Raw genomic sequence first — 16,610 nt, forward strand, 5'->3', positions numbered from 1 at the left:
GTGGTTCCGTCTCCGAGTCAAACCCTGTAATCAACCTGTTCCCCTCCTGGCCTGTGGGGGCGCTGCAGCCTACTGAAGGAAACGACACAAAAACCTCTGAAGACGCTGAGCGCAACTTTCTTCTTTACAAAATGTAAACAAAAATTGAGCGGCGTCAGATTTTAGCAGCTGGAGGATTTCTGTTTTCTCTTTAGCTAAAGAAAAAAGAGAAATCTTGTTTAGTCCACTTTAATCCAACTCCAGTCCGTTTGTGCAGAAAGTCCGGTTTGTTTTGGGAGGTGTGAACGCTAATCGAACTCTAAAGTGAACTCTGGTCCGCCTACAAACCTCGGCCTCGGTTTGGTTGAAGTCGGGTACAAAAAATCACCATAACACAATATTTCTCTTGATTTCATTTATTCATAGAAATTTGGTTTCATCTCAGAAAACAGGAAGAATGTTAACTTCTGTAACACCTTTAATTTCTGATGTAGAGTTGAATAAATTTGTTCTTTTTTGTTTCTTTCTGAATAACAAAGTTGACCAATTCTATGGAGCTAAAATGGGGCCGTGAAGTTTGTTCAAAAGAAAAATAATTGAAACTGAAATTAGTTTGAAACTAAAAAAAAGTTTGAAACTGAAGATAAATGAAAATGAGAAACTATTTGAAATTGAAAAATAAATAGAAAAAAAGATTTCAAATTGAAGAAAATGTTCAAAACTATTTTTCAGATTGAATGTTTTTGAGTTTCGTTTTTTTCAGTTTGAAGTCTTTTTTTCTTTCAGTTTAAATATTTTATTTTGGTTTCATATCTTTTTGTTTCATTTTTTCAGTTTCAAATTATTTTTCCGTTAAATATTTTTTTCGTTTCAAGCCCTTTTTCAGTTAGTTTTGTTATTCTTTTGTACAAACTTTATGGCCCAAATTTAGCTCCATACAGTTGTAAGGATAAAAGTATGGATGCGGCGCCGTGGCCTGTTGCCACGCGGCTCCTGAGCCGCGCGGGTCACCAAGCAGCGCCGGGCGGAGATGCAGATTCTCCCAGACTCGTAATTGATCGGGTTTCGGATGTCCAGGTTTGGCTGCTGTGTGAAACGTTTGCCTTGGTGTTTACAGTCCTCCAGCTTTGTAAAATGCAAAAAGCACCATGTTGCTCCAATAAAAAGGGTCTCGTCCGGGCAGAGATCAACCTGCTCCTGTCCTTGTGGAAGGAAGGAAGGGGAAGTCTGGCGCCATCAAGTCCGATGCAGTTTCACCAGAGCCACGTCTTACTCGGCTTTCTTGGCCTTCCTCTTGCGAGCGCCTTCGCTCAGCTCCTCTTTGCTTTTGAGCGGTGAAGACGGAGCGGCGCCGGCGGGAGGATGATGGTTGTCCTCCTCGCCGCCGCCCAGAGGAGAGCCGAACAGCAGGTGGCACGTCCAGGACTCGACGAGGCTGAAGGGGGAGCCGTGAGAGTGGCGGGCCGTCATCACCACCTGCAGGACCAAACACCTTCAGCTTCATCTGAACTCGCTTCAGGTTGGAGTCAATCTGTTCACCTGCTATGCCGGTTATGGACCGTTAAGCTAATCAAGTTGGGTAGCAACTTTTTACTTTTACTTCAGTAATTTTATTATGATGTATTTCTTCACTTGAGTAAAATTCTGGATTTTCTTCCCACTGAATGAAAAACAAACACGTTTTAACCAGAAACTCACCTGACAGATTCACACCTGCAGTTTCTGTTAACGTTGAATTAGGTTTTTATTATAGAAACTGATTCGGAAACATTTTCTTTTGCCTGATTTTGGTTACTTGTATGAATTATTGTCATTTTGGTCCATAAAATACAAATATTTCCACTTAACTTTACATTTTGGTCCGTCTGATGATGTAATTTTTAAATATTAAATGATTGATTATTTGATCAGTTACTCAATACTTCAATAGACTTTTTACCAAATATGTTTTTCCTCTTATTGAGTGATTTCTTTTATGGCTACTTTTTACTTTAATTTAGTAAAAATAAGTTGAAGTAGTGCTAGTCTGATTGAGGATAATGTTTGGCTACTCTGCCTGCCTCTGTACGGTAACCCTGAAGTGCAAACTATTTCAACAATTCACTAAACAAAATGGAAGAGGTGGATTCCTGAGACATCCCTGACTGGATGATTGCAGTTTTGACTTGTGTTTAGTTGATGTGTTTGTGTTTTTTGTCTTGTATGGCTACTTTTTACTTTTACTTTAGTAAAAGTATGTTGAAGTAGTGCTACTCTTACTGGAGAATAATCTTTGGCTACTCTACTCGCCTCTGACCGTACGTAATATGATGTCCTGGTTTCCGGTGAGGGTTTTACCTTCGCCGTGGCCATGAAGAGGGTGAAGACGAGGATGAGGACGCTCTTGGACACTGGCAGCCAGTGAGACTCTTGCAGGGTGAACAGAATCGCTCCGTACAAGCTGGCCTTAGTCGGGCTGCCGAGAGCAAAGAAAAGCTGAGAAAATGTTTCATCAACCTACAAAGATTTAAAGGTGAATTATTCTTCTTCCTTGAACAATCATACAACCGTACAAATTTGAAAAGCAGAAGTGGAGCCTCCTGCACAACCAACAAGGATGCAGCAACTGGTTTCTGGCAGGGTTTTAATAGTTTTCCGTTTTCCATTATTGTTTATTTTTATTTCATTTTGAATTTTTCTTTTCCTAATTGAGTTAGTTTAGTGTTTGCTATTTTATAGAAGTTATTAGTTAAATATTTAGTTTTTATTAGTTATAGTGGTAGTTTAAGTTTTTCAGACTTTGGTTTCGTTTTAGGTTCAGAAGTATTGTGATTATGTATAAAGTGATGGGGTAATGAATACTCAACAGAAGACATACATTTCCAAAATAAAAAGTATTCAGTCGAGCAACTAACTGGCTCTGGTGTTTTCTCCCAGCGGCCATTTTGCGGACCAGCATAAGCGCTGCCAGGAGGATTATGGAGTGCCATAATTTGACGTAACTCTTAAAATTTCACATCAGTTCGAGAAGCTAATAAACCGATTCATTCAATGAATAATGTTATTTATAATTCCAGTATGTTTTAGTTTAGCTTTATTTATTATTATTATCATTTTTATTTCAGTTTACGAAAACGTCTTCTCAATATCAGTTATCAATATTTCGCTGGTTTTAGTGAACTATAATAACCTCATTTTCTGGATAGTAAGTCATGAAGCTGACTTATGATTGGTCAGCTGTAAACCAGCTGACCAATCATTCTGGAGTTCCGCTTAGGTTGCTAGGCAACGGGGTTGCTAGGTAACGGCGCAGTGCCCTTCTATTTTTGAAACAATTTCCAGACACCAGAAATCATGAAGTTATTGCTACAGAAACAGTTGGGTAGTTTTTTTTTAAAGAAGTGGATGAGACTCAAATATGAAACAAAACTAATTTAGAAATGCTTATTGCATTTTTAAAGCGCAGTTTGAAGTGAATGAAAGCCATATTTATACGCCATTTAAAACTAAAGAGGCAGTAGAAGTTTCCACTCTCTCACTTACAATGACATGTTGAGGATCTCATTAGTCTCGGGCCTCCACACGCCGCGCAGCAGCTGCTCAAAATTGGAAATAAGAGCCACTCCAGACCCTGAAGGGATAAAATAGCACGAAAAAAAAATGAGGACAAGAGAGAAAAAGGTCTGTTTTGTCCTCTTTATCATCAGCCTGGACAGCAGAGACGAGAGCAGATGAAATAAATACTTAACACTAGTTGTCGACAAGAAAGAGGACCGACGAGCATGGACGGCAAAAATCACAATAAAACAAACAGGCCACAGATAAAAACTATAAACATTTACTTTTATTACTACACTCTTAATCAATCACATTTTAAAATTTGTAGTTTTTCTGCTTTCATATAAAACCAACTGGAAAATATGTGGAAATGGTGAATTTAGTCAGGAAAGTGAAGAACTGTGACATCATGCTTCTGGTTTGTGACGTCATGATTCAGACTTGTGACGTCATGTGTCAGATTTGTGACGTCATGCTTCAGATTTGTGATATCATGATTCAGATTTGTGACGTCATGCTTCAGGTTTGTGACATCATACGTCAGATTTGTGATGTCATGCTTCACATTTGTGATGTCATGCTTCAGATTTGTGACATCATGCTTCAGATTTGTGACGTCATGGTTCAGATTTGTGACGTCATGGTTCAGATTTGTGACGTCATGCTTCTGATTTGTGATGTCATGCTTCTGATTTGTGACATCATGCTTCAGATTTGTGACGTCATGCTTCAGATTTGTGACGTCATGCTTCAGATTTGTGGCATCATGCTTCAGATTTGGAGCCGTTACTGAAGCTAACTGTAGTGAAACTCTACATCACACAATCTGACGTTTATAAGGATTTTTCCTGTTGATTATGATGAATTTCCACATATAGCAAATGAAAATATGTAATTTCAAAAATATTACATCAGAGCAATAAAAATTAATAGTTTTTAACACAGAAATGTGAAAAATTTTATTTTCAAAAGGTACTTTAAATCTGGCATGTTTCAGCAGTAAATAACGTTTTAAATTTTGGCTTTTAGGCTTAAAAGGAGGAATAAATTAAACACTTTCCTAATTGAAATTCAAGCATTTTACTCGCATCCATTAAAAATGTACAAGTGATTGTTCATTTTTAGACTTCAGTTCAAAAATATTTAAACCGTAAACTATGAACTAATCCTGTTTTAATCTGGATCTAAAGAGGTGCTAAACTCTGAAAATGCAATTTAAACACAGTATGATCTGCTAAATTGCCTCTGACTGACCTTTGACGTATCCAACGACCACCATGATGAAGTAGCCGTGATGGTAGGCGTGGTGGGCGTGGTGGACGCCGGCGGCGATCTTACGGGTGCGGACGACCTCCTTCAGAGCCACCAGCACCAGCTTGACCGGCAGGAAGGCCACACACTTATAGAAGAGGTTCAGGGGGCAGTAAAAGATGAGGTACCTGTTCAGGTGTAACAGAGGAGAGTCACCAACTGAAAAACCAAATACCACCAAGGAGTTCTGGTCGAGTTTCTGGTGCGAATATCTTGGTTCACTTTAAATAAGATAAAACTAAGTGACAAGAACCTGCGGAGCTAACGAGACATTTCACGTTAAAGTGACACAATCTGCCAGTGGAATTAGAACTTTTTCATCAATATTAAGGAATTATTGACTTAAAACAAGATTCTCTATCTTGCTGAAAAGTTGCTTACAATTTAGTTTTGTTTTATTTCAAGTGTATCAAGATATTTACACCAGAAATTAAGATTTTGTTCTATTAACAATCTGAACTCTTTGAAAAACCTGTTCCCCTCCTTGCCTGTGGGGGCGCTGCGACAAGAACCACTGAAGGAAACGACATGAAAACCTCAGAATAAGACACTGAGCGCTACTTTCTTCTTGAAATGGAAACAAAAACAATTTTAGTGGTTGTAGGATTTTTCTTTTGTCTGTGGTAAAAGAACACGTCATTTCTCCAGCAGCGCTAGATTAGCATATTTGTTTGGTTGTTTTTACCCAGAATGCCCTGCGCTGAAGACACTGAGGATAACTTCCTTCTTCAATGTAAACAAAATGTAGTGGCATCAGATTTTAGGTGTAGCATTTCTCTTTTGTCCAGGAGCCATTTCTCCGCTAGCGCTAGTTTAGCATATATGTTTTGATTACATTTACCCAGAATGCCCTGCGCTGTAGTCCACTTCCTGCTTTTGGAGCACTTGCATTCACATTATGCATTCAAACTGCATCATAGTTCACTTCAACCAAACTGATACTGGAGTTTTTACGTGAACTAGAATTCACTTTTTTGGTCCAAATTAGAGAAATCGGTCCGGAGTTCAAATACAGCAGTTGGTGTGAATGCAGCCTTAAAAACCTGAATATTAATGGATAAATCTTATAAACCATCATCTGTAGATGATGAGTGTGCTCTCACCAGACGGCCGAGGCCAGCAGGATGTGGCTGTTGTACTGGAAATAGTCGAGCGGGCTGCTCCCGAGCATGATGTCTGCCAGGATGTAGCTGCCGAAGCAGTACAGCATGGCGCAGAGCCAGGAGGCCACAGGACTCCTGCGAGACACCTCAACCGAGCCTGAGGAGGAAAACAATGCTTCACAACACTGAGATAAATATGAAACTGGGTTTTAAAAACTCATTTTAACTAAGACGGCAAATAAACGGAGGGAGAAAAGTGCAGGGATATAAAAGGTTTTACTTTGGCGACTCCTAGTGGTAACATGACAACATGACATGCTCACAGTCCAAACCAGTTCAACCCAAGAGGTTCCTGAACCTTTCAACTAGTGGTGACCTCTTGACCTCCGTAAAATATATGTAATTATTTCACTCTTTATTTCAAACACAAAGTGACATAATCACATTCATTTTTAAAACTATTTTTTTAATTACATTTTTTACCCTAATTTGATTATTTAAAAGGTATATTCAGTTATTAAATAGAAAATGTACTTTTTAAATATATTGAGCTGTCTAGTCATTCATTTGGTGTTTTTATATTTTGGCCTCCATAAACATCATGATGAAAATAAAAATAATTTTTGACCCACACATTCGGTGTCCTGTGCCCTCTCAGGTTATCCTGACCCTCACATTGAGAACCACTCATTAAATATATATATATGGCATTCAGTCTTAATAATTAGATATTAATAACTCAGTAATTAGTTCCTTTTTCTGCAGGTTTCACACATAAAAAATAAAGACAGCCGATGTTTACAAATAATTTTTTATTTTAAATTGCAGTGAAACGTTCTTGTCAGCATCCAACGGCCATATTGTTACTAAAAGAGCATAAACATGTTATCAGCGGCTTCCTGACGTCCCTGTGGGCCGAGTCTCTGTCGACACCCAGCCGCGTGTTTCACGTCACACCCTGATGAAGCAGGAAAGATCCTGGAATAAAATATCCTCCAGCTGAGAGTAAAATAAAGAATTAAAGCTGAAAACTAAGAGAATGTTTGGAAAAAATACAATAAAATGAACTCAAACTATCCTCAGAGACAAGCTGCTCCGTTTAAAAGACGGTTAGTTAGTTAGTTAGTTAGTTAGTTAGTTAGTTAGTTAGTTAGTTAGTTAGTTAGTTAGTTAGTTAGTTAGTTAGTTAGTTAGTTAGTTAGTTAGTTAGTTAGTTCGTTCGTTAGTTGGTTAGTTAGTTATCCCCCTCGACAAATATGTATACAAAGTTAACAAAACAAGTTTCCTAGTTTGTAGAAAATAGAAATAATTTATTTAATTCTAAATGAGCTAAAAGAATAAAAGTTTTTTCTGATTTAACTTCAGGCAGAGAGGAAAAAATGTTTAAGTTAGAAGTAAATATGATTTATTTTCTTACTTTTCTGATCTTTAAAGTTTTTAAATCTTACACTACAGAAACACAAAATCTTTTTATACACAAAAGATGAACTTAAAAGTAATATTTCAGCAAAATATTGTAGGTTGTTTTCAATCGACAGTTCATTAATATTAATAAAAAGCACCAGATTTAACACACGGCGCGTTGTTTTTATGTTTTAACTTGTTTTAAGGAGAGTATTTTTTGTTGCAGTGAATTTTTTTTGTCATATTCTATTTTACCTGCGTTTGTTTTTATTGTAATGATGCTGTTTCAGCACCACGTAGATAAATAATAAAAGGTTTCAACCATATGGAAAAAATCTTTTCCAAAATGGTTCCTGGTGTGGAATCTAAAAACTAAACAACAGCTGATTTATACAAGACAACAGAAGGTAAAACATGTAAAATTCATATTTAACACAAAAACAAAACTTGTTTTTAATGGTGTAGTTTATTGGCTGCACTGTAAAAACTGTCTTTGTTTCCTGAGGATCAGATTATTATTACATTTCATTGAATTTAGTTTCAGTTCAGATTAATTGCAATATTTTCAATTGTTTATAACTTAATAATAAATGAATTTCTCAATTTTACTTTGTAAAATCACAAAGAGTTACAATCTGATGGTACAACATGTTTTCATTTACATCCCAATAAATAATCGATTATCCACGATTGATTTTACTGAAATGTAATTTACTGAAAGGTGAGAGCTGGAGCTAAGCTTGGAACTTTTTTTGTTGTTGTCATAGCAACAGTCATGGCAGTTATATACGGAGTTACAAAGTTCCCAAAAGTGTGACGTCACATGACGTTTTTATGTGTTGGTAAAATCCATTAACTAACTGCTAAAATATTAATAACTGTTTAGAAGTTAGATAATGCTGAACATCTTGTCATATCAGCTCCTCCAGGGTCTTCTGATTGTTTTTGTGGTTTATTTTCCAGTCAAAATTGTTGATTTTGTCATAGTAATTATAAATAATTGACAGAAATTTTGCTATATTTGTGCTCATCCCAATCATTAAGTTGAAAGCAAATGGGGCCACAAAAATGTTATATTTTTTTAAATACCATTTTTTCCAAACACATTTTCGGTACCTTTTTTATTATTATTTTAGCTGCTCAATAACAAACTGAACAATTGAAATGTCATTAAAATGAACAAAATATTTGTATTTATGTTGAAAAAGATTGTATGTCATTGTTGGATTGATTGTTTTCTTATATGAAGTTTTGCTTTTGAGAAAAAGTGGGTCCAAAAAATTAATAAGGATGTAAAAAATCTTGTTAATAAAGGGGAAAATATTTTGTGTACCCAATATTTTTTTAAGTTGTTGAAAAAGGGACCATCTGCCTCAACCATCTATTGCCACAGACCAGATTAGCAGACCATCTGGGCCGCCCAAAACCCTCCAGAGGGCCACAAATGGCCCCCGAGCCACACTTTGGACACCCCTGGTATACCAAATAATGCTGTTTTGTAAAATAATATCAGACAGACAAATGTTTATTGGTAATTGCACCATGATTTTAATTAAATCTGAATGAACATGAACCTCTAGGAGGAACCACATCTTAAGTGGAATAACTTTATAATTTCGGCACGAATAATAATTATAGATTCGTTGGAGCGCCGACATTAAAGCTGAGCTGCAGGAGCAAATCTCCAGCAACAGGTGGGTGGGGGGGGTCATGGTCCGACTGGTGCTCAGCGCGAGAGCAATCTGATCTTTGAAAATGCTGCCCTGCCTATAAATACATCCAGCATGACTTCCTCGCAACTGTTGGGCCTGACCTCTGACCTCTGACCCCGGTCTTCTCTTCCTTCAGCCTGAAAGACTCATTCATGATCTCGCACATGCTGGGTTGGCATTTGACTGTCAAATTATCGGTATGAAAATGAGCTCAGGTTCTGGACAGAAAACAGCCGCATAAAATAAAAACTATTTAAATGACATTTAAACCGACATCTACTCATGTTTTGTGTTTTTTACAGCATTTCTGTCCTCATAATATGTCAAAGTGAAACCTACATGTAGCTAGCTAACTCATTTTAAATTAATTAATGAAACAGGAAAGGGCATTAATTCACTGGAGTAGCTTTGTTTTGGAGCTACAGTTAGCTGGCTACATGTAGCATCTCTAGCTAACTCCAAAGATAGCTTAGCTTTCAGGAAGACAACTGTCAGTAGTGCTAACTGTAAACTAGCTAAAAACGTTTTAAGTCTGTAATTGTTTGATTTTGCTCCTCAGTTTCAACATTAATTTCTTTATTATTTTATGCCTCCTGGCTTGTTAAGGAGAGTTTGAATTCTAGTTTTGTTTAAGATATATTTGCTGAAACTGCCACCATGTCCTGTTTGGTATGAGACAGAAAGTCTGTGGAGAGATGTAGCTCCTCTGCCTTCTCCCAGTGCTCCCAGTGCAAGGTAGAAACAGCCAATCAGAGCCAGGAGGCGGGTCTTAGCGCTGTCGATCACAATTTCCTTGTTCTCTTCTACTGCAGCTATTATAGCCTGTCATGAATGCTAAAGCTAGTTAGCATAGCCGATAAACTGTTTTCCTGTGACGGTAAAGTCTTTCTCTGCCGTTAACACGTTTAGCAGCTTGTAGACGGGGGTAATTGACAGCGCTAAGACCCGCCTCCTGACTCTGATTGGTTGGTTTTGGTGCATTTCTTCAGACGGCGATAGCAGCTCATGGAGTAAGTGGAAGAAACGTATCTTTTCACAGATTGACTGTCTCATATTTTACTGTCACAACATGGTGACAGTTTTAACAAATATGTTAAAAAAAACAACAACAAAAGTTAAATACTGCAGCAGCTTTAACTGTCATGATGACATTCATGTAAACATAAGTGTGACAGGAACAGAGAATATTTTGCAGCTTTTATTGATTATTTGGTGTTATAAAAGGTTTGTAAAAATTCAAATTTACCTTAAAAAATGAAACTGAAACACAGAGGAAACCTTTCCCCACAGGACGAAATGATAAGGCATCATGCAAACTGAGTAAGCTGCTCTGAACAGAGGCTAAAATCAACTGCTCTGCATGTTTCTATTAGTATGAAATGTTCCAGTAAACCACAATAAAGCAGACAATGTCAGGACTTTCACTGCGATTTAGTGGAGAGGAAACTCTGAGGCCTGAAAAAGTGCAACACGGGGTCTTCAGAGGCGCTGACTCCGTCTATTTCAGGCTCTTCTATTTATTGCTGGCATGCACAGGCCTTCTCTTCTCTCAGGTTTCATCCTTCTGCAGACTTTCTTGCTCAAATAAGCCGAATCGTGGAGAAAACCAACCCGGTTTAACTCGGTCTGCAGAGTTCAGCTGCAGCTGCAGTTTATGTAACAGGTCACGCTTTAAAAGGAAAGGTTACAATGTGACTCTGTACTAAAATAACTGAGTGAATTCATTTAAATTACTCCGAAATGCAGCATTCAGACACATTTCTGCGTGTTGTTGTGTATTAATAAGTGAAAACACTCACCTGGCTCGTACTTGAGGTAGAGGATGGAAACGATGTAATAGGCGACATCAAACACCGGAAACATTCCCATTTTGGAAAAAGCCTGGGCGAAATCGCCCAAATTCAGAACCGCGAGTACGTTTTCCATGTTGCCAAGTGAAAAATCCCTTTTATTTCCTTGTCTTTTGTTGTTATTTTTTTTTTAATTCCGACCTCGCAGTCTGGATGAGAAGCCCGCCGAGCCTCCACCAAGCCCCCCAGTCTCGAAAGTAACGCCTGCGACACTCAAGCGCTCCTATTAATACCCGGAACATCCACAGGCTCTGCGCCGCATCCTCATCCTCCTTTACGCGCCTCCATCCCGCAGCTGCTCCGCTCTCCAGGTGACCGGGAGGTTTTCAGGAAGACGGAAAACTGGGTCGTTTAAAGGGTTAAACCCATAACAAAACACAGAGACACGTGGCCGAGCTTAATATGGACGAAGGTTTTATTCAGTAGGGCAAAAAATAATCTGGAAAAAAAATCCTAAATCCGGATCAGATGATTATCGCGTCACCCGCCATTAATAGATCTAGAATAATCCAAACCGTCGGTGTTTGTTATTCCGGAAGATGATAATCTAGTCAAAGGCACAGGAACAGTAAATAAAATTAATCCATTACATTTGATATTATCTTCAAATTAATTCATTTTGGTCGCTTATTTTTTTAATTTTTTTTAGGAAAAAGAAAATAGCAGTAATATTTACTCTCCACTGGAGGGCGACAAAACATTTCTTGTTTCTACAGAGGCCGAAAAGTGACTAAATTAAAGTGTAAATTTAACGCATAATTTAAAGAAAATTTGGAATACATATATTAATTAGATAATTTGTTTAATTATAATGTTTCAGCTCCTACTAAATAATTAAATGTGAAAATATTTCAATAAAATTAGCACTTATTGTGTTGTGCTAAAAGTATACTATTTTATGTCTTATTTTACTTATTATTCTGTTTACTTGTGTATTTCTGCTTTTTTATTAAGCAGTTATTTTATATAGTTGTAGTTTTTCAGTTCTGTTATATCAAGATGCAAAAGTACTACAATTTGTCACCTCAATGTCATTTATTGATAATTATTACCTTTTAATAATTAAATATAAGCACAATAAAAGCTTAAATATGTATACATTTTGCATCTTCCTTGCATTGTAACAATTTTTGCATTTTATCTGTAGCTGAAAACAGAAACCACATAATAAAAGATTATAAAATGTGAGAGAAAAAAATTATAAATCATTATTTTATTATACCGTTCAAATAATGTAGATAATGATTTAAAAATGGGTTTTGATTCAGCTTGACAACATAATTTCTTGAGGATAAAATAGTCTAGTTAAGATGCTGAAAATTAATCCATCTAACGCAGTGTGACGTCATTCACAGCCCATTCTCCTGTATTTTGTCCCTACAGCATGTCTTAAAGGTATGAGTTGACGTTTTTTGCTTTGTTTCATCTGCTTCAGTCTTTACACTGACGACAGATGACACTCAACGTATCCAACTCAGATTACTGGAGGTATACCTCCCGTTTTTTGCAACTTTTTGCGAATCGTAAAACACCTGCGCCTTACAATCTGAATCCAGGGCAAAAAAACCACTACCCGTCGTAATGACGTTCTAAAATCTTATTGGTTACGTTCCCGCGTACGTCAAGAAACCAGGAAGTAAGGTGTTTCTGTGATGTGGAGAAAATGCTAGGGGATCTGTTAATATTCGGGTAATTTATAAATGTTTTTACTTTTGGTTTACAAAGCAGAAAAGTTTCCAACGATTAACTTGTTTTGAGTGTGTTGCTGTTTTCCGGTTTAGCGGGAAAACATCGATGAATGTCGTGAGACGTTACTGCCAGGCAGCAGCTAACGCTGGCATTAGCTTTCTGGTTAACAACAACATTCCTCTCTGTTCTCTTTAGGACGCTGCTGGTCAATGCAGGAGCTGTGCTGAATTTCAAGCTGTTCGTATTGCCACCACTTCAACTACGTTAAAGCTAATTTAACAGCCGGTTAGCTTCAGGCTAGCAGCTGATGGTTTGTTTGTTTGTTTTTCTCAGAAAGAGGAAGGAGTCCCATGGATTTGCAGATGAGTCCGGAGCTCCAACAACAGGTCTGCGTAAGAGGAAGTTAGGAACCTTTAGGTTTTTACTAATAATGTTTATTTACTGAAGAATCGTTTTATGTAATCTGGACATTTCTGCGTCTGCTGCCTGCTAACAGGTGACAACATCAGAGAGTTCCTCCTCAGCCTGCGGTACTTCCGGATCTTCATCGCTCTCTGGAACGTCTTCATGATGTTTTGCATGATTCTGTGAGTAAATATCTGCGTGTTTGTTTCTGGACTTTACAGCTGACGGGTTAATGTTACGGGCTGCACAGTGGCGCAGTTGGTAGAGCTGTTGCCTTGCAGCAAGAAGGTTCTGGGTTCGATTCCCAGCCCCGGTCTTTCTGCATGGAGTCTCCATGTTCTCCCTGTGCATGGTGGGTTTTCTCCGGGTACTCCGGTTTCCTCCCACAGTCCAAAAACATGACTGTCAGGTTAATTGGCCTCTCCAAATTGCCCCTAGGTGTGAGTGTGTGTGTGCATGGTTGTGTGTCCTGTGTGTCTCTGTGTTGCCCTACAACAGACTGGTGACCTGTCCAGGGTGACCCCTCTTCTCGCCCGAAACGTTGGCTGGAGATGGATGGATGGGTTAATGTTACTGAGTTCATTTTTACTGCTGCAAAACCAAAAAATAAAGGATATTTACCCAACAAAAGGGTCGATATTATTTTCTTAGCGAGGCGCTGATACTATAATGATGGTTTGATGTAAACAAGAAAAAGAAACAAATTCACTTTAAAGTTAAGCATTTTCATTTTACTTGAGCTAAATCACTTCTAAATAAAACGTTGTTATAATTTTATAACTGAAGGCCGTCTCTCTTGTTCTAAAAGTGACACAAAATAAAAACTAAGAGTTGTTTGCTTTATTTTTCTGTACAAATTTAAAAAGTCCCTGTTTTGTGTCAGGATGTGCATTTTAAATGGCTGCTTGTCTTTTACTGCCAAAATTTATTCACAATTGTATGACAGCAAAAATGTTTACAAAACATTTTTTTCTTGTATTCAGATTCCAAACTGTAATTTGAATAAACATGTATTTGAAATTAGGCTTATGCAAATTAGGTATAGTTTCCTTTAAAGCGAACCAAGAAATGGTACCGAAGAGCTTTCAGTATAATTTAATTAATGGTAAACATTAATTAATGTTTAATGCCAGCCAATGTGGTTGGCTGGCTAGAACCAGCCAACCACATTGGCTGGTTCTAGGTGACTTCACAAGATTGCTTAACAAGGGGTTAACATGTCCTAACTCAGTGGTTCTTAACCTGGTTCAGTCGAACCCCAGGGGTTCGGCGGAGCCTCTGCCGCGGAGGTAAAGACTCACTTGTGTAAAGTCGTGATGACGCCCCGCTTTGTCATCACTTGCTGCAGAGGATCACGTTACATTGCTGAGCCAATCAGAGGATCACGTTACATTGCTGAGCCAATCAGAGGATCACGTTACATTGCTTAGCCAATCAGAGGATCACGTTACATTGCTTAGCCAATCAGAGGATCACGTTACATTGCTTAGCCAATCAGAGGATCACGTTACATTGCTTAGCCAATCAGAGGATCACGTTACATTGCTGAGCCAATCAGAGGATCACGTTACATTGCTTAGCCAATCAGAGCATCACGTTACATTGCTTAGCCAATCAGAGCATCACGTTACATTGCTTAGCCAATCAGAGCATCACGTTACATTGCTTAGCCAATCAGAGGATCACGTTACATTGCTGAGCCAATCAGAGGATCACGTTACATTGCTTAGCCAATCAGAGGATCACGTTACATTGCTTAGCCAATCAGAGGATCACGTTACATTGCTTAGCCAATCAGAGCATCACGTTACATTGCTTAGCCAATCAGAGGATCACGTTACATTGCTGAGCCAATCAGAGGATCACGTTACATTGCTGAGCCAATCAGAGGATCACGTTACATTGCTGAGCCAATCAGAGGATCACGTTACATTGCTTAGCCAATCAGAGGATCACGTTACATTGCTGAGCCAATCAGAGGATCACGTTACATTGCTGAGCCAATCAGAGGATCACGTTACATTGCTGAGCCAATCAGAGGATCACGTTACATTGCTGAGCCAATCAGAGGATCACGTTACATTGCTTAGCCAATCAGAGCTGTGGAGGAGCCCTGATTGAAGGAGCTCCTCTCAGCATGGATTTGAACTTGTGTCTTTATTTACTTCAGCAAAACTCACAGTTTTTACCAAATTCTGTAGCTTTCGGTGAACTTCTAAATCTGCTCCTTAGTCACATCTTTTCGGGGTTGCTACTGCCTCTAGTGGCGTGGGGGTGGTAACACAACTAATATAATTACATTACTAAATCAGAATACCGCAAAGTATTTATTATTTATTATTAATTTTTCATTCTCTTAAGAATGTAGAGCTAATTAAATGATCTAAAGACCTTAAAGTGGTTCCAGTTTCTCTCCAACCTGTTGAAAATGTGGCACATTTTAAATACCTTGGGTCGTTCCTGGACAGTCAGATCAACTTTGCTGAAAACACTGAGTATATGTTGAAGAACTGTTCTCAGAGACTCTACCTTTAAGAAGACTTGGTGATCATGGGGTGACAAAAATCATTTTATTTATCACTACAGAAGGGTTCAGTGAATGCGCATATGAATCTGATGGGTTCGGTTCATCATAAAAGGTTAACATGTCCTAACTGATGCTCTGCATTGTTAGACTGAGGGTTATGATCGTTTTGTCTTTCCATATTTACACCACTTACATTCTGCTATTGTTATAAATCTTGTTTTTTGTTTCCAGACTCTTTGGATCGTGATCAGTTTGGCTGAATTGCACATCCAGGATGGAAACGTTTCAGACAGATGCTACAAACTTCTCCATGCCTGGACACTTTTACCCTTTTAAAATCGCAATAATGTTTAAATTCCCCAAAGGTTCACTGTATTTCAGGCTCAATCGGATAACCTGAATCATATTTATTTCAAACGATGTTGCATTTTATTTTTTTAGCTTCAGCTATAACATCATCTGTGTACTTCGGATTAAAAATGAGCAAAATAAATTCTCACCTTTATTAGGAACTTCACTTGTTTACGTTTCACAGACATGACGCATTCCTAGTTTTATTCATCAGATATTCTGTGAAAAGTATCAGATTTAAATATCTTTCTTTAAAATCAGTTCATGTGACTTGTAAGAAAAAAAATGCTGTATATACACTCTATTGTAAAGGTCCTTATGCTTAATAAAAATAACTCTTCCTACTGTTTTCAGATGTTATTTGACTCTTTAAATGGATTTAAAAAGTCAATTGATCACTTTGGTCTAAAAAGACATAATATCCTAAACTTTGTTTAAACCAACTTTGAGTTAAATGTTTTTTAACCACATGCAAAATAGTTTTTTTCTTTTTTTAAAATAGAACTGAAAACAGGCTGTACAATGGCTGCTGGAAGATACAGTGTTTTGTTGTTGACTTACCTTCCAGAAACCACTTGCTGCATTCTTGCTGGTTGTGCAGGAGGCTCTATTAATGCTTTTCAAAGATGTACAGTTGTATAATTGCACGTCTGTTTGCAGCCATTTTAAAGCATTGAGCTGGGATGGCACTTAAAATTAATGTTTAAATGTTTTTGCAGCTAAAATTTCTGAGGCACAGTTG

The 16,610-nt window shown here is 37.8% G+C and overlaps 2 protein-coding genes across 2 annotated transcripts; one reads left to right on the plus strand and one right to left on the minus strand.

Annotated features, from left to right (window-relative positions):
• Positions 1-379: 379 nt before the first annotated feature.
• On the minus strand, positions 380-11,242 carry tmem38a (transmembrane protein 38A). The gene is made up of 6 exons (XM_081605973.1): positions 10,846-11,242; positions 5,931-6,087; positions 4,771-4,955; positions 3,502-3,589; positions 2,317-2,434; positions 380-1,455 (listed from the first exon to the last, which is right to left on the minus strand). The coding sequence occupies exons 1-6, from the start codon at positions 10,970-10,972 to the stop codon at positions 1,249-1,251; spliced, it is 882 nt and encodes a 293-aa protein (XP_081462099.1). The 5' UTR covers positions 10,973-11,242; the 3' UTR covers positions 380-1,248.
• Positions 11,243-12,467: 1,225 nt separating this feature from the next.
• smim7 (small integral membrane protein 7) lies at positions 12,468-16,217 on the plus strand. Its single transcript, XM_008406318.3, has 5 exons — positions 12,468-12,585; positions 12,781-12,822; positions 12,919-12,971; positions 13,082-13,172; positions 15,749-16,217. Exons 1-5 carry the CDS (start codon positions 12,560-12,562, stop codon positions 15,762-15,764), a joined length of 228 nt encoding a protein of 75 aa, XP_008404540.1. The 5' UTR covers positions 12,468-12,559; the 3' UTR covers positions 15,765-16,217.
• The last annotated feature ends 393 nt before the right edge of the window (positions 16,218-16,610 follow it).

This window comes from Poecilia reticulata, chromosome 4 (genome assembly GCF_904066995.2).
Source record: "Poecilia reticulata chromosome 4, P_reticulata-male-v2, whole genome shotgun sequence".
NCBI classification, from domain to species: domain Eukaryota; kingdom Metazoa; phylum Chordata; class Actinopteri; order Cyprinodontiformes; family Poeciliidae; genus Poecilia; species Poecilia reticulata.